The sequence below is a fragment of the Falco rusticolus genome, chromosome 17 (assembly GCF_015220075.1).
Source record: "Falco rusticolus isolate bFalRus1 chromosome 17, bFalRus1.pri, whole genome shotgun sequence".
In the NCBI taxonomy this organism is placed as follows: domain Eukaryota; kingdom Metazoa; phylum Chordata; class Aves; order Falconiformes; family Falconidae; genus Falco; species Falco rusticolus.
The window spans coordinates 4,896,084-4,913,138 of record NC_051203.1 but is presented as its reverse complement, the minus strand read 5'-3'; the positions used below and the strand labels follow the sequence as shown (position 1 = coordinate 4,913,138).

Here is a 17,055-nt window from a genome sequence, read left to right as displayed (position 1 = left end):
TCACAGGAGTATATCCTTCTATCCCAGGAGCTGATCACTGTATCCCTCTCTCCCGGGCATTTCTCCCTCTCACTCCATCCTCCAGCAGCTTTCTGCTGAGATGCAGCTGAGCTTCCTTGGAGCAAAGCATCCCTGAGGGCAGAGAGCCCTGACCAGCGGCAGCGTGGCCGGCTCAGCCCACAGCAATTCAGCTGCCACCCAAAAAGTGCTCTGGGTGCTTCCAAGTAAAAGTCTTCTAGAGGGGCAAAACATTTTAAATCATAAGGGACATGGTGGCAGAGCCTGGCATGGCTCGGTGCCTGCTGGGGGTGAATGGGCCTCCACCTGCCTGTTTTTTGGGAAAATTTTCTGGTCAGTAACAACTTGCGGCATCACGTATTATCTGGTGCTGGAGGTGCCCTGCCACAGCCCGACCTCTCTTGTGCTTCTTCGCTGGCAGGAGATGGGCAGGGAGCAGAGGGACCCCACTTCTCACAGGGTCCCTGACTCATGGGGACGGTGCCCACTGGTGTTTAAACATCTCCGCCACCCCCACGTTCCCATAGCAATCCTCTCCCGGGGGGATAACACCCCAGCATCTCAGCAAATCCCCCCAACTTCATAAAGACAAAGAGCAGATGGGCTCCTGAGAAGCCCTACGTACCCGCAGCTGCCAGGCGCCGTCGGGGTTCGCCCCCAGGAGCTGCATCACGAGTTGGGGTCCCCTGCCAGGTCCCTGCTGCGAGCTGCCCACATCTCCCCCACCCCCTGGGACCATGAGCACCACATCATCCCCCTGCTCCATCCCAGGGGGTTTGGTCCTGCTTCACCCACCGCTTCTGTGACACAGGTGAGGACTGAGCTGAAGCTTGCTTGGCTTTTTATGGGTTTTTTTTGAAGTCAAAGTTTGCCATTGCAGGGTTTCAGCCCTTCAAGTGTTCAGTGATGTATAAACAGATTAACAGGTGGAAAAAGTATTTGATAGAGAAAAAAAAAAAAAGGCTTTTCAGAAAATGCTACTTGGGTGCGATTCGAATCAGTCAAAGCTAATTGTGGAAGTGGCTAAACTAAAGGAAATACGAAGAAAGAACACAGATAACATATTTTTAGCCTGAAACCAGATTACTTAAAATGAGTAAAGCGCCGCACGCCGAACTGGTGAGGGGTATGCTTTCCGCATGAGGTGCCTATGAGTAACCTATTTCTAACGTATCTGAGGGCACGGATGCGAAGCTGGACGGGGTAAGATGCACTTTATGACAGCTGCTGCCTGGAGCGATACACGACCCTATAGAAGCTATATTAACTTACAAGACTTGGGACGTTCCAGTGGCTGGCAGTCACCTCTCATTACATTTCTACTGAACGCAAGCCCTTTTTCTGCTGTTTTATTAACAAGACGGATTCAAAGGCTCCCAGTCTTATAAATAATTCTGCATGTTTGGCTCCCTCGCTCTGGGCTGTCCCCAGTGTGCCGGGAGGTGCCGTCATGCCGCAGGAGCTGGAGGATGGGCAGGGATGGGCAGCACCATGCAGACCCCAGCTGAGGCGAGAGGCATCGTATATCGGTACATTTATAACACATAAAGTGTATTTCAAACATCAAGGTGCAGCTGGAAGGATGTATGAAGCAAAGCCTTTTTTCCCAATTTTCTGGACAAATATTGCTCAGTCTTGCATTGGCTCCTGAAAGAAAGAGGGGAAAAGCCATTTTGCTCAACTGGGTATAAAACTTTTGATTTCCCTTTAAGAGTTTGGATTTTAAAATTACTTTTAAAATAGCTAAATGAAAGTAGAAATAAATTTGCTTAACTTCAAAAATTTCTAAACGAAAGGCTTGGCCTCTTCATTTCTTTCATCTTCACATTTTAACACTGAATCTACTGTCACGAGTTTGCAGATTATGATGATCCAATTTGGGTTCTTTTCCACTAAATAAACTATTTTGCTTAAAGTATTTGGCTTGTCTGTACTACAGCTCACACTCACGTTTATCTCAGAAGCCAAATGACCCTTCAGGCTGGATTTTCTTACAGGATTTTCGGGTTATAAACCATGTCTGTAACAATCGACTTGCTGCTTTCGGCTGATCTGGCACTTGCTGGGAGTGCTTTTCTTTTCGGAAGCTGGTTGGTTTTTTTTTTAATTCCTTCTATGAATATATGATTAGAACAAGAAGGGAGGCCGGTACATTAAACTGCATCTTAAAAGAGAAATAGATGATAACTTTATATAAAAGCCACTCAGTAAAAAATACCGCAGCTCCCAACCTGGGCATGGGGAAATGCAGGGAATTTGCATTTGACTTGGATAAAACAGCCGCATCTGCCATCAGCATTGACTCTGCCGTGTCCCATGTCTCCACGCTCACACCGCAGAAACCTTGGATAAGATTTTTTTAAGCTTAAGCTCCTTGCAGAGGCAGGGAGAAGAGAAGCCTGGCAGCATCTCCCGGGGATGGAGACACGAGACTCCCCCTACCAGGAGCCGCGACTCGGCTCTTTCTCAGCCGTTCCCGTTAGTGGGAGTCGCATGTGGCCACGTTGGGCTCACGGCCCTGCTGGTACCTGTGCCCCACAGACAAGGACTTTAATTTCCCAGGGCGAGGACTTTAATTAGATAAAATAGACTAGCCAGGATAAATGGAAAATTGATCAGCACAGCGCTAAGGGTAGAAACCCCCTTAATTACCTGAACGGTGCTCGCTAGGTAGAACATCTCCCTTTGTGGCACCCGTCCCCGCTTATTACAGTGCCATAAACATGGAAAAGCACCACAGAGATGACACAGCATCATCACAAGCCTTCAGCCGCGTGTCTGAGAGATGCTGGCAGCAAGAAAGCCCTCGCCTCCCCCAATGCACCTCCCCTCCATATCTGAAGGTTTTATTTGTTCGTTAGCATTTTTTATTTGCATTCAGAGGCTTAATGAGACGGCCATCCTTGTGTTAACAAAAGTCAGCCACTGGGGAAGAGCCCATCAGGGGCTGTAAAGCGATGTGTAACTGCTGCAGCTTCTTCCTGACCAGGCTTTGATGGTGCTTGACCACTATTTAAAAGGGAAAGTTACAGATTCCCAAGCAGTTCATCACAGCTAATTAGTCTTTTTCTTTTAAAGTTTGCTCAGCAGCTGCCCAATGCTGCCAGCACATCCCTTTCCCGCATCCCCCCTGCAGCTGCCGGGGCGTGGGGCACCCCATGGCTGTGGGCAGGTCCCGTGGGGCAGCTGAGGGGCAAAGCAAAGCCCCCATGTAGCATCTGGGGAGGCTGCCCCTGGCTCAGCCCGGCCAGGTGATTTCCAGTGGATAACGGGCTGGCACTGGGATGGAGACCACATTCTGCTCCTACTATGGGACCTTTGCTGCCCCCAAAAGCAGCCGGCACAGCCCCCTGCCCAGCACCCGGCAGGTCCCCACTCATGCCCTGCTCTGTCACCACCAGCCCCCCACCCATAAAAACAAACTTGACCCCAGGGCGCTTGCTCTGCCTCGCCTGGGATGTGGCCCGTGATTCATTTCAACTGCCAAAGCCCTGTGTTGACATTGAAAGGGGTGTTATCGCGGCGCTGCTACGCCGGGGCGAGGGTGTACCTGTTGGTATAAGAACAACGCCGCAGCACTACCCACACCGGCAGAGCCCAGCCGAGGCCAGCGCTGCCACCGAGACGCCAACATGAAGCGTCTCCTCCTCCTCGCCGTGCTCTGCTTCTCCCTGGCCAGCAGCTTGAAAAGGTAAGGGGGTCCCCATGGTGCAGCCCAGCACCCTGGGTTCTTGGGGGGGGCTTCGCTCCCAGGGTCCTGCCAACGTCGAGCGCGGCAGCGATGATGGGGCAGAGCTGAGCTGCCCCGGCACAGACACCCTGCGGCTGCACCGAGTGCGGGGACCATGCGGTGGTTGCTGGTCTGCTCCCATCGGCTCTGCGGCCATCTCCATCCCTCCGGGCAGACCCCACCAGTGGCAGTGGGCTGCGGAGAGGTTTGCAGACCCTGTCAGAGGAGAGGTTTGTAGACGCTAGCAGCAGCAGCAGGCTGCAGAGAGGTTTGCAGACCCCGTCAGAGGAGAGGTTTGCAGACCCTGTCAGAGGAGAGGTTTGCGGACCCCGTCAGAGGAGAGGTTTGCAGACCCCGTCAGAGGAGAGGTTTGCGGACCCCGTCAGAGGAGAGGTTTGCGGACCCCGTCAGAGGAGAGGTTTGCAGACCCCAGCAGCAGCAGCAGGCTGCAGAGAGGTTTGCAGGATGAGCTGCCGTTCACAGCTGAGGTCTGTGCAAGCAGACAGGGCAAACGCATGAATTCACCTTGGCCTCGGTTCCCTCTCCCAGCCTGAAGGTCCTTTTCCATCAGTCACGTTGAGCTCCTGCCCGCCCCATCGCTGCTTGCCAGCTGTGCCCCGACCTGCTGTCTCTGAAAACAGCTCCCCCCCCCCCCCCCCATTTTGCTGTGCCTTGGCTAGGAAGCACTGTGGTGGGGGATGCGGGGAAGCAGGCTGTGGACCTGCATCCTGGTGGTGCTGGGACCCTCAGGGTGGACATGGGAACCGCAGGCCACTTGCAGCGCCCGCAGCCCCGGTGGGTGACCAGGACCCTTGCTCCCCCAGGGTGACCCTGGTGCGGCAGCGCTCCCTGCGGAAGGTGATGCGGGACCACGGGCAGTTCTCCCACTTCTGCAAAGCCCACAAGCTCGACATGATCGAGTACACCGAGGACTGCAACGTCTTCAAGGAGGCCAATGAGCCCCTCATCAGCTACCTGGACGTAAGCAGGGCGGCACTGAGGACCGGGGGGTGCTGAGTCCCAGCAGTGTGCCGCAGGCACCCTGAATGCACTCGTTTGCGTGAGTGGTCCCCAGCACCCAAGTGCTTCCCACGAAGCCCACGCCTGCTCACGGAGCACGCCTGCAGCCCGTGCCCAGCGTGCCAGGGCTCGCTGCCTGCCTGGCCCTTTGTTCCCGGGAATGCGATGATGAGAGGGGACAAGGCGGCGCATTCACGGCCGGTGCTGCCAGCGCTGCCAGCCCTCTCCTGCCCGCTGCCCTCCCCGAGCCCACAGTGCTCTCGGGCACACGGCGGGGACACAGATTTCTTCCAAAACTCGCACGTATCGCACACATCAGGGGAAACCCCACCCCAAAGGACCCAGAGCCAGAGGGGGAGGGTATTCCCCAGGCTCATCCCATTCCCCAGGCTCATCCCACTCCCCAGCAGCATGACAGTCCTGTCCCCAAAGCCCCTGCCACTGTATGCATCCCAGTGATGAGGGTCCCCTTGGGGCCCAGCTTTCTCGTTGCACCCCACAGGAAGAGGATGGTGCCTGCCCCCACTGTCCTGCCTTTTGTTCTCAACTTGCCTTATTGTTCCTTAAATATTTGGCTCCTTTATTCCGCCTGGCATGATGCGTCTGTGTCCTATCAGACACTGCCCCCATGCCAGCCACCCCCCGCACCAAACCCCACCAGCCCTCTGCAGACCCCCAGCACAGGCATTCCTCGGCATTCCGACAGCTAACAGTGGTCTCCTCTCCGCTCTCTGCCAGCTGGAGTATTTTGGGCAGATCTCCATTGGGACCCCCCCCCAGAACTTCACCGTGGTGTTTGACACGGGCTCCTCCAACCTCTGGGTGCCATCCATCTACTGCGTCAGCAAAGCCTGTGGTGAGTAGGGGCTCCCCGACCGGCCGTGTCCCCCCCGGCTGGCAGAGATGGGACCCTGGGTGACCCCCGGGGGTGTCAGCATGGGGTCATGCTGACCATGGGGTCAGCAGCACACACAGCCCGGAGAGCTGGGGAGGACCTCTCCGCCCAGCTGAGCCCTCCAAGGTCCACACAGATACAGCAATCTGGGGGGCAGCAAGCGCAGGGAGCCTCAGCAGGTTTGTTTGCTCAGGCACAGGCGGCGATCACACCACCAGGACCCAGCACCATCAGCCTGCGGGAGATATCAGACACTCTCTTTAGGCCATTCTTATGGGAGAGCCTTTAAACAAACAAGCAAAGATAATAGCACATAATATAGCTTGTCAGAAAAAGGCAGGGTGGCAAGAACAAGGCGGGCACAGAGAGCAGGGCGCAGCTCCAGGCTGTCTGCCCGGGGGCTCGGTGGGTGACAAGCACCGGGATTGTTGGTGCTGTTGGGGATCAGCCAGCCCCGGTGACTCCAGCTCGGCTGCCCCGGGACCTGGAGCATCTCTGAGCAGCCCCAGGGCTCCTCCGGTGCTTCCACCACAACCCAAGGTGGGCTGGGGAAAACAGCTGCATACAGCAGCACCTGCGGGGCTGCTTCTGTCCCTAACACTGATCTTCAGGTCTCACAGAAATGTCGCACACGCTGACCCCGCTCCCCTTCACAACCCTCGCACCTTTCAGGCGCGTTGAAACGGGATAAGTTTTACCCCTCCTCAAAACACCAGCGTGCCTCACCGTCTCATGAGCAGCACCTTCCCTCGGCAGCGTGCCCCTGACACGGGCATTGCAATGATGCCACACAGCTTCGAGGCCAGTCGCTGTCACCAACCGTGGTGGCATCCGTGGCCGTGCAGATAAACAGCGTTTCTGCTGACGGCTCCCATCTCCCTTCCCAGCTGCACACAACCAGTTTCAGCCAGTCCAGTCCAGCACGTACCAGGCGGTAGGGACCCCCTTCTCCATCGAGTATGGCACCGGCAGCTTGACGGGCATCATTGGATCTGACCAAGTAGTCGTGAGTCATCTTTGGTTTCTCCTGCTCTGGGTAACGTGCCTGGGACTTGCCTACAGGCTCAGCATCACTGTCAAACCTCCTCCTCCCCGCAGATTGAGGGTCTCACCGTGAGCAACCAGCAGTTTGCAGAGAGTGTCAGCGAGCCGGGAAAAGCCTTCCTGGATGTCAGTTTTGATGGGATCCTGGGGCTGGCTTACCCCTCGTTGGCTGTAGATGGGGTCACCCCCGTCTTTGACAACATGATGGCACAAAATCTGGTGGAGCTGCCCATGTTCTCCTTCTACCTGGGCAAGTACGGACACGGCTTTGCTCTGGGATGTTGCTTAGACTCAGGCATTGCTTTTAAGGAACAGGAGGGGCCACTAAAATAAAGATGTTTTACTGACATAGTAAAGGGGTTTTTTGGTACCATGGTGAGCATCGCAGAGCTCAGGCCTTAGAAGAAAGCGAATGACCCTAAGCATTTGTGGGAAGCGAGTGGGTATAAATCCACCCCTTTAAAATGCGATGTGCGATGCAAGAGGGAGACAATCCCTCAGGTCTCCTCCTCTTCCCTCCAGGAACCCCGAATCCCCCCTGGGAGGAGAGGTGATCTTTGGTGGCTTTGACCCTTCCCGCTTCATGGGGACCTTGAACTGGGTGCCGGTCACCCAGCAAGGGTACTGGCAGATCCAGCTGGACAAGTGAGTGGTGCTGGTCAGGGAGGGAAGTGCTGGGCTGGGGCAGAAGATCATCAGGACAAGTCCCTCCTGGTCCTTCTCTCTTTCCTTCTCCTCCAGCATCCAGCTGAACGGGACAGTGGTTTTCTGCATGAACGGCTGCCAGGCCATCGTGGACACCGGGACGTCACTCATCACAGGTCCTACCAAGGATATAAAAAAATTGCAGAACTATATTGGTGCCACACCTGTGGATGGAGAGGTGAGACTGAGGGTGGGGAGAGGAGGGGGGCAAAGCCCTGAGACCCCCACCTCACTGGGAGGGAGCTCGACCACTGCCGAGCCACCTGGCTGTTTTGCAGTATGCCGTGGACTGCAACAACCTCGGCATGATGCCTGACGTGACCTTCACCATCAACGGGGTCCCCTACACCCTCGCCGCCCAGGCTTACACCCTCACGGTACGGCAGTGGCTCTGGAGACACAGGTGGCCCAGAGCCGCGTGTCCCAGAGGGTGACAAGCCACACTGCTTCATGCACGGGACCCGCAGGCACCATTCCTGCCTGTTCCCATGTGCACAAGGCTCTTGGGTTCGTCCCCAACTTTGCACTGTTCCTTTCCCCAGGACAAGTATGCTGGCACAGCCTTCTGCAGTAGTGGCTTCCAGGGCCTGGACATCGCCCCTCCTGCTGGACCCTTCTGGATTTTGGGCGACGTTTTTATCCGTCAGTTTTACTCCATCTTTGACCGTGGAAATAACCGGGTGGGGTTGGCCCCCGCCGTCCCGTAGGGCTGTGGCATCCCATGGGGCAGGAGTGGAACAGGAGCCACCGGGCTGCTGCCTTTGGGCAGGGCAGGGTCACCTCACTGCTGCATCAGTGTCCCTGGAGGTGATGAAGGCACCCAAAGAGCCCAGGAGAAGTTCGGTCCATGCCAGGAAGCTATTTCATAATTGATATAAAAATGCCGTGAGCAGCTCTGTAATCTGCTTTGTAGAGTCTCTTTTAAACGCAGGTCAATAAAAGCTTTAATAAAACAAAACCTGCCATGCTCATGTCGGAATCAGTGCAGCAGCAGCAGCCCCGCAGATCTCGGCTGGGTTGCACCAGAGCAATAACTCCTCCTTCCCCGTCCCCTGCCCTCCTCCCCGGCCAGCTAAAAGCCTCGGTGCACCCACGGCACAGCCCGGTGTCACCGCAGCTTCCCCGCTCTGGAGGGAGCCTTGGTGGTGCAGGAGATGGGTAGCACTGGATCCGAAAGGTCAGCCTCTGTGGTCCTTAGCTGGGATTTCCACAGGGGCAGAAGAGGACACTTTGTCCAGGTAGAGCAGAAAGTCCCCTGCGGCGGCTGTGGGCATCCCCGAGCTCTCCGCCGAGCCGGAGGGCAGGGCAGGGGCTGGGGAGCAGCGAGTTCACTGGGGAAATGTGTTGCTTCAGCAGGCTGAGCTGATGCTGGGTAACGAGGAGGTAACGAGGGGACTGGGGAGACACTGGGGATCTTTCTGTGCCGCAAAACTCCCGGAACAACCGGTGGTTTCCAGTGAATTTGGCTTTGATCCCCGGGCACTTGCAAAGAATCTATGGTTGGTGAGTGCTGGAAGCGAGAGAGGGCAAACCAGCTGGCAGGCTGCGGCCAGCGGCCGTGGGCTGGGCTGGCTCAGAGGATGGGGGTCTGGAGGGCCGTGGGGGGCTGCTGGCCCTGGGGGTCCCTGTGAGTCACTGTAGCGTGTGTGACTTGCTGATGGTGCAAGGGATGTGGGAGAAAGCATGAGCAATCGTGGCTCATGCGTGATGCATCCCAAGACAGGCATGGAAGGCTGTGAGAAAGGGAAGCGCAGTGAAGAGTTATTTTTATCCGCGCCTTTGCTCAGCTTTCCTCGCTGACGCTGACGTGAGGCCCTGCAGTGGGCTGGCATCGAGGTGCCGGGGTCCCCGCAGCCGGGGCCAGGCTTTGCTCCTGCTGCGGTTTTCCCAGATCTGAGCAGACTTCAGGGCTGGGTCTGAGTGCGTTGGAAAATTCAGTTGTAAACTTGTCGCCTGCAATGAAAAAAATTACCTGCCTTACTCAGAAACACTGATTGTGCCACTGACCAGCATATGCCTCCTGTAACTGGTTCCTGTATTGACTTCACCTCAGCTGCACCTTCCCCAGGCTCAGCGCAGATAAGATGCCAGGGCAGCGGGACAAAGGTCTCCTCTCCCTCTTCCAGCTTAACTCTCACCATGCCAAGGCGCTGCTGGGCACCCACCCATCACTGCAGCTGTAGGCAGAGGAGCATACAGCTTCCCCAGCATGATAAGGGACCACCCAGTAGCCCCCGAATGCAGCGAGAGGTGGTCCAGCCTGGACTTAACCAAGATTTCTCCAGTGCCATGGGCTCTTGGGTTCACCAGAGCATCCCGTGCCTTCCTGGCACGTTTTGGGGGGTCCTCGCCAGCCCTCCTCCCCACACACAGCAGATGTTCCAGGGATGTTGCTCCAGCCAATATTGAGCATCCCAATAGGGAGCAACCTGACTCCCACTGGCCCCCGGGGAGCAGAGGTGCCAAACAGCCGTAGGGAACAGTTTGGTCACTTGGACGCCTTTTGCTTTCTTCCCCTTCCCTCACTCTCCCTGCCCTGTGAGCCTTGCCGCAGGGAACAGCCTGTCCTCTCCTTGTCCACGCAAGCCTTTCCTCTGGATGTGGCAGCCCCCAGCCTGTGTTTCGTTGTCTCTCAGCTGTGACATCTTCCTCATAGTCACAGGGCACGAACCCCACTCTTTTTCCTCAGAAGTGCTGACTCAGTGAAGCAATCAGGACTGGGTTGTAGCTGTAGCTGCAGGAACTGCTGAGCAACATCTTGGCCATCACCTCCACTTGGCCATCACCACCGCTCCCACTGCCTTCACCCAGGGTGAAGATCACGCCAGGAGCAGCGAGGAGAGCAGGAGCTTTGGGAAAATTCCTTTTCTTGTGAAATGAAACAAAAGCCGGAGCTGGTGCTGTGCCTGGGCTGCATGCCTTGATGGGTATGGCCCCTCCTGCCCGAAAGCAGAAGTGGTTGCAGGCATCAGCTGTAGCAATGCAACCACAAGCCCCATCTCCGCTGGCATGGGGAGGCACTGATCATCTGATTGAGTGAGCAACCTCCATCCCACCAGGCTTGGGGGGACACGTGGAGAAGAATGAGGGCAGAAGTAGTCAGAGAGCAGGCTGGACAACAAAGTCTCCCTGCAAGGGCAAAGGTGAGGCAGCACGGTGAAAATAGGCTGAAAATGGGTTAGGAGAGACCTGCTCCAGGGAAACATCAGCCTCTTACCCACCGCTGGTGAGAACTGGCTCGGGTGCTCCTCCTGCTGCATCCCAGCTCCTCCCAGTGCCTGCCCTGTGGGGGGAAAAACAGATTTTTCTGGCCAGACAGGTCCTAAAATTACACCTGGGAATGAGGAGGAGAAGGGTTCCTCCTGCTGAGTGCAGTGTCTTCCCTGAGATCCCATAAGGGATGTCTACAGAGGAAAAAAATCTACAAAAGCGGGCAGCCAGTGGTAAAGCAAAAGCAGGTGGCTTTGGAGGGACCCTGTGCCTGGACATGAGGTCCCTCCGAGGCCACCAACAGTTGTTCAGGTTGAGGGAGCCAGGAGGTGTCACAGATGGGGGGGCTCACCCCACTCCTAGTGCAAATCCCAAATCCTATCAAATGCTTGGCAAAAGCCCAGGGCCTGCCCTTGCATGGTGGGAAGAACAGCTTTGCAGCCGTGGCTAGCAGGTTTTCCCATGCCAGACAGCCCCGGCCACTAGCCTGATGCTCGGAGAAATGGCCAGAGGCTTCCTCAATTGCTCCATGGTGGCAGCTAAGATCCCTGAAATCCCACTTGCCGGCTAAACACATCCTCCAGGAGATGCCACCAGCTCTGGTTATGGGGGTTCCCATCCTGATGCGGTCCCCTCCTTTTAGAGTGCTTGTGGGGTGCTGGTGTTGGCCGTGGGTGCTTGGTGGGAGCCCCTAAGGACTGGGGGTTGCAGGGATGTGGCATGGAGTACCGCGGGGCTGCAAATGCTCCTGCTTCCCACCCTGCCCCTCTCCCGCCTGCAAAAGGAGACAAAACTACGCCGAGCCCACAGCCCCCTCCAAGCCGCCCCTGCCCCTCCGCTCCCCCCCTCTGACCGACCCCCCAGCCCCACCTCGCCTGCTGCCATCCCTGCTCTGTCTCCAGCTCCCAAAGCCGCTTATCCCATCCCACGCCACCGGAGCTGCCCGAGCAAAGTCCAGGGTGGTTCCCACAGCCCCGGGGATGCTGCCGATAGCCCAGCTGGGCTTTTGTTCTCAGTTCTAAATAAATACCCCAGCAGGAGCGTAGAGAAGGGGTCCCGGGGGGGTGGGTAAAGGGGTCTGGATGTCTCCGAGTGAGAGGAGAAGCCAAAAGTCAATCCCAAACCCCAGCGGAGGAGGGGAAGCTCATTCTCTTTCCGCTCTCAGACCGAGGGAAGTGCCGTGACACCCCAGTGCCCCCAGCGGCTCCTATCCCCGCTCCGGCAGGATCTCGGCCCCTTTCTGCTGATGTCACGGCACGGGGCCCGCAGCCTTCGCGGGGCAGGCAGGAGGGAAGCAGCGCCAGGGCCGGCCACCCTCTCCTGGATCCTCCTCTCTCGCCTCTCCCCTCCCCGGGACTCCGCCTGGAGCGGAGCGAGAGCCTTGGCCAGCCGGCAGACGGATGCCCCGGCAGGTGAGTGCGCTGCCCTCCATCCCCTCCGCCCCCCCGGGGCTGTGGTTGGCACCATGGCCGAGCAGGGGACCCCCGGAGCAGCAGCCGGCGGGCACAAAAGGTTGGGAAACTCCATTTTGAGTTTTAAACCGCCTGGCTTCTGAGAAAGCATGCCGGCGCTGGCAAAAGGGCTGGAAAGTTTGTGCGTGCTGAGACACGAGGCTCTGCCTGTGCCAAGGATGATGCCCGCGGCTGGGCTGGGGTGACAGAGGGGGGTGGGAGACCCTGGTCCCCACGGCCGAGAGCCACCCTGGCAGGGGGGGATGAGCCGAGGGGAGCGGTGTGGGGCTGGCCAGCGCATCGGTGAAAAATGCAGGGATGAGGCTGTCAGAAAGTGTTTCCATCTGCGCCTTGGCTGGAGCAGAGCCTGACGCTGCCAGGCGGACAGGGCTGCTGAGACCGCCGGGGGATGCTTGTCCCTGCCTGGGGAGAGGGTCTGCTGGAGGTGCCCAGGGCTCCTGCCTGGGGATGGCCAGGCACAGAGCACGTGGGGACAGCAGGACATGTTGGGGACGCAGCCTGCAGGGAGCCTTTTGGGGTGCTCCCAGGCTGGGTGGCATCCCTGGGCTGTGCTTGGGGCACCCAAGAAAGTCCATCCAGCCGCAATCTTTAATAAACATAATTTTCCCCAGACCCCCCGGTGTGGGCCAGCTTTGGGAGGAGAGGCTGCACTTTAGACGGAGAGGCAGGGAAGTTGCTCACAGCAGCTTTAAATGGTGATGATTTGGTGCGGCGCAGTGGCATGTCCGGACGTGCACTGACACCTGGGGAGCCGGTGCCAGGCAATGATGTGGGCTGGGCTCGGCATGGGGGTGTCTACACCCACCACCGCCAGGACACGAGCGCAGCAGGGTGCTGGCACAGACATGGTGCTGGCATGGCATGGATGTGGTGCTGGCATGGCACAGACATGGTGCTGGCACAGCGCAGACACCGTGCTGACACAGCACAGACGTAGTGCTGGCACGGCATGGATGTGGTGCTGGCATGGCACGGGCACAGTGCTGGCACGGCATGGACGCAGCGCTGGCACGGTGCGGACACAGCGCTGACATGGCATGGACACGGTGCTGGCATGGTGCAGACGTGGTGCTGGCACAGTGTGGACACGGTGCTGGCGCGGTGCAGACGTGGTGGCAGACAGGGCCCTGGGCTGGCCGGGGTGGGAGTGGGGAGAGGCTGGGGGGGGCCAGTGGCTGTTCCCACACCTCCGCCAGCACCACGGGGCTCGCCGGGAGCTGGTCCCATCCCTGCAGCTGGGTGACCCCCTCATCCCACAGGGCCCGTCCATGGATGCCAGCAAGAAGGTGGACCTGAAGATAATTATCATAGGAGCTCTGGGGTAAGGAGTGGTGCTGGTGAGGGGCACAGAGCCCCACATGTGCACTGGCCTGGGAGCCTGTGGGTGTGCAGCCCCCGTCCTTGCTGTGACTGCCCGGCTGCGAAGCCTGACGCACCTCCCTTCCCTCCCACCAGCGTGGGCAAAACCTCCCTCCTGCACCAGTACGTGCACAAGACGTTTTACGAGGATTACCGCACCACGCTGGGCGCCAGCATCCTGACCAAAGTCCTCGCGGTGGACAACACCCCCCTGAAACTGCAGGTGAGCAGGGCTGAGACTGCTCGGGGTCCCTGTCCCGCTCCCGCAGGCACGTGTGTCCCATCACGTCCTGCTGTCCCTACGGGTGTCCTGGGGTGCGGGGGCTGGATTTGCAGGGCCTGACTTGCAGCAGCCCTGAGCATCCCTGAACTACACTGAAATCCCACATGAGTTTTGGGGGCTCAGCACTCCCTGAAGCTGGTCCCCTGAGCTTGGCAGAGCCCAGGGCTGCAAACACCCATGCCGCTCGTGTCGTGTGTCTGTACCCCTGCCCTTCTCTGCCCTAGATCTGGGACACAGGGGGACAGGAGCGATTCCGATCCATGGTGTCGACCTTTTACAAAGGCTCAGATGGCTGCATGCTGGCCTTCGACGTGACCGACAGGGAGTCCTTTGAATCCCTGGACAACTGGAGAGATGACTTTCTGGAGAAGGTCATTCCAAGGGAGCATGATTTCCCCATGGTCGTGCTGGGGAACAAAATAGACCTCTGTGATCGGCAGGTAAGGGCAGAGGAGAGAAAGCGGGGTGCCTTTGTGCCCCAACAAGCATACGAGTGCTGATCCTCTGCTGGCAGAACCAGCCTTCTTCCTCTGCTCACACGAAAACCAGGGCTCCCATCCAGGGCGCTGCTGGGCACCCAGTGCTGCCGCCCCCTCCATGCCTCTCGGAGAGCATAAGCAGCAACCCCCACGCCACCCTCGGCGCAGAGACTGTCCCTACTGAAGGCAGCAGGAATTTTAAGCATCTCAGCTGCCTGCACTGCCAGCATCCTGCCCTCACCCAGCAGTGCCTGGGTGGGTGAGGAGGGTCCCCTCCGTCCCCTCCACCACCACCCCCGCAGCTACGGGCAGCCCTGTGCAGTGCTGCGCTCTGGCTCCAGCCGCTTTTCCCGCAGGTACCCAAGGAAATCGCTTCAGCCTGGTGCAAGGAGAAAGACATCCCTTATTTTGAAGTCAGTGCCAAGAACAACATCAACGTCGCAGAGGCTTTCGAGACCCTCGCGAAGCAGGCGTTAACAACGGTGAGCATCACTCCTGCACCAGCTCCGTGCCCGCAGCAGGGATTTGGGTGGGAGCCGGATTCAGCCCGGGGAGCTGATCTGACAGACCCTCCCAGCCCACCCGCTGAGCTGGGATAGCTTCGGTTTATAACGTGTAGGAAAGCCCCAGGAAAAAGCGTCAGTGTTTCATTTCTTTAAATGGATCTTAAACCAGTTTTTTAGAAAAGAGTAAGACTTGCCATTTCTCTTCCCCACGGTGCGCCAGCACTGTCCTCTAGTGGCCAGCCCATGGGGACCTTCGTGTCCCCACGCCAAGCAAGCGGGGTGGCCTCACTCCTTGGCTGAGCTGGACGTTTTCTCCTTGGATTTTGTCTTTTATCACAAATCGGGACTGAACCGGTGCTCCCAGTCCTTTGGTCCACTCAGGCTGGCTCTGGGCTGATGCCACTCACTCCATCTCTTCTCTGTTTTTTTCCAGTATAAAGGAATTTTTGAGAGTTATTTAACCGACTCCATCAAACTCACTCCCAACGACAAGCCCAAGAAGAGCTGCTGCTGATCCCGTGCTCCAGGCTGTCCAGCGCAGGCATGGCCCAGGCGTGCTGGACCCCACAACCCGAGGCTGGAGCCTGCCCAGGGGGTCTGTGCCCCCTGCCTGGCCACAGGGGCTGGCCAAGCCAGGGCGCAGGACGGCCACCGCTCGACGTGCCAGGGCCAGCTGGCTGCACAGCCCGGGGCTCACTGCTTCCCATGTCTCCGGAGCTGCTCTCCCAAACCAGCAGCCTCCCAAATCGTGGTCACAGTGGCCCCGTCCCCCTCAATCCACTGCCGTCTGGCACCCGAGCGGGTGATCCCCCTGCGGTGACAGTGCCAGGGAGCTGGGCAGCGCTCCTGAAGCCTTTCCAGAGACCATGACCTTGGTGAACCTTCCCGGTACACGGACTGGTGGCCCCGTGGCACTCACAGCGCTCGTGGTGCGTATGGGCTGTCCTGGGGGGAGAAGTGGGGCTGGTGGCCACGGCACAAGTCTGAGAGCAGCCGGGTCCCCTGCCAGGGTGAGCCACTGTGGACGTAGCCATTCTGTGCCTCAGTTTCCCCTGCTGTCATGCACACTCCCTGTAAACACCTTCCACCTCCTGCCTCACTGGTGAGGATCCTCAGTAAAGCACTTTGTCAGGGATTCCTTTTTTAAAAAAAGGAAATTAAATATTTCATTTTTATTTATATATATATGTGTGTCACAAAATGCTCTTGTGGTTCAAGCAGGTGGCTTGGGTTGGGGCACGGGACTCATGCTGTGCCATGGGCTGTGGTCCACGCTTCCCTCCAGCGAGGCCAGCAGCTCTGAGCCTGTGCCAGCTTCTTGGGGCAGGATCATGAATTTTGGGGGCAGATTTTTTTTCCAGTGCAAATTTTGGGTCAGAGGAGGGAGAAGGTGTCTGGGGCATCATTCAAAGTGGGTGTGCAGCAGTGGCGTGGGGGCCTGGCCGAGGTGGCTGTCAGCAGAGGGAGCCCACTGGGAGCAGAGACCAGCACCTGCTTCCCTTCTTGCATCCATCCTGTTCTGGCTCGGGCACCTTTGGGAAGATGTGTCAAGGCACAGGCTGGGGCTGCTGGCGCGGTGGCCATGGCCGTCATGTGCCACCTTCCCCGTGGCCTTGGGGGCTGCAGCACCCCACTCGCTGCAGAGCTGCAGGGCTGGATGGACACAGGGAGACCCCCAGCTGGGTACCCTGCCCTATGGGTCTCCATGGGACCTCCCACCCTCTCACCACTCTCCTCCAGACCCATCCACACCAACCGCCGTGGTCACCCAGAGCTTCCCAAGGGCTGTGGGGGCTCTGCCCTGGCATTGCCCAGACCTTTCCACGGGCAGCTCACCCCCACCCAGGGCCACCGGGCTGGGACAGCGGCTGGGGACAGCACCCACCTGTGGCAGTGGCAGGGCACAGGGCTGGCAGGTGCCTGCAGGCAGGGCAAATCCTGAGCGAGGGCTCGGCACGGCGGGCACGGGGGGCACAGCGCTGTGATTAGCCTGCCAGTCTCTGGAAAGGCACGTAGGTGTTCCCACCCTCCTCTTTACGCAACGCTCAGCCTGTTTATTTGGGCACCAGGCCGGGGAGAGATTTTGTCCCTTAATATTGGGAGGAGAGGGGCATTAACTATTTCCTCCCCGAGCTCTGCGTGCCCTTTCCCCCTGTATCCCCCAGGCAGCTGGACAACGGTACGTCCCCAGTGCTGGCTGTGCAGCCCCAGCCCTGGCCAGGCTCTGCAGCCTGCCTGGCCCCCCCTCACACCCGGCACTGCACAGCCCCCACCCCAGCACAGCTCTGGGCTGAGCATCACCCAGCGTGCTCCATCTGTTTGGACCGTGCGTGT

At 58.3% G+C, this 17,055-nt stretch overlaps 2 protein-coding genes and 1 long non-coding RNA gene across 5 annotated transcripts; 2 read left to right on the top strand and 1 right to left on the bottom strand.

The window, feature by feature from the left end:
- The first annotated feature begins 3,560 nt into the window (after positions 1–3,560).
- CTSE (cathepsin E) lies at positions 3,561–8,347 on the top strand. Its single transcript, XM_037410685.1, has 9 exons — positions 3,561–3,709; positions 4,573–4,729; positions 5,507–5,624; positions 6,551–6,669; positions 6,762–6,961; positions 7,230–7,352; positions 7,449–7,590; positions 7,691–7,789; positions 7,955–8,347. Exons 1-9 carry the CDS (start codon positions 3,651–3,653, stop codon positions 8,117–8,119), a joined length of 1,182 nt encoding a protein of 393 aa, XP_037266582.1. The 5' UTR covers positions 3,561–3,650; the 3' UTR covers positions 8,120–8,347.
- Positions 7,468–11,580, bottom strand: LOC119158570. Of its 2 annotated transcripts, none has more exons than XR_005107908.1 (3): positions 11,493–11,580; positions 10,634–10,695; positions 7,468–7,531 (listed from the first exon to the last, which is right to left on the bottom strand). It is a non-coding gene; the product is annotated as an uncharacterized LOC119158570 (long non-coding RNA). The 2 variants fall into 2 exon arrangements; XR_005107907.1 differs by lacking the exon at positions 7,468–7,531 and adding an exon at positions 8,497–10,541.
- Positions 11,581–11,852: 272 nt separating this feature from the next.
- Positions 11,853–16,340, top strand: RAB7B (RAB7B, member RAS oncogene family). 2 transcript variants are annotated; one of them, XM_037410689.1, is made up of 6 exons: positions 11,918–12,034; positions 13,354–13,415; positions 13,550–13,676; positions 13,961–14,176; positions 14,572–14,697; positions 15,155–16,340. In XM_037410689.1, exons 1-6 carry the CDS (start codon positions 12,023–12,025, stop codon positions 15,233–15,235), a joined length of 624 nt encoding a protein of 207 aa, XP_037266586.1. In that variant the 5' UTR covers positions 11,918–12,022; the 3' UTR covers positions 15,236–16,340. The 2 variants fall into 2 exon arrangements, with proteins under 2 accessions (XP_037266585.1, XP_037266586.1); XM_037410688.1 differs by having other exon boundaries at positions 11,853–12,034; positions 13,354–13,676.
- The last annotated feature ends 715 nt before the right edge of the window (positions 16,341–17,055 follow it).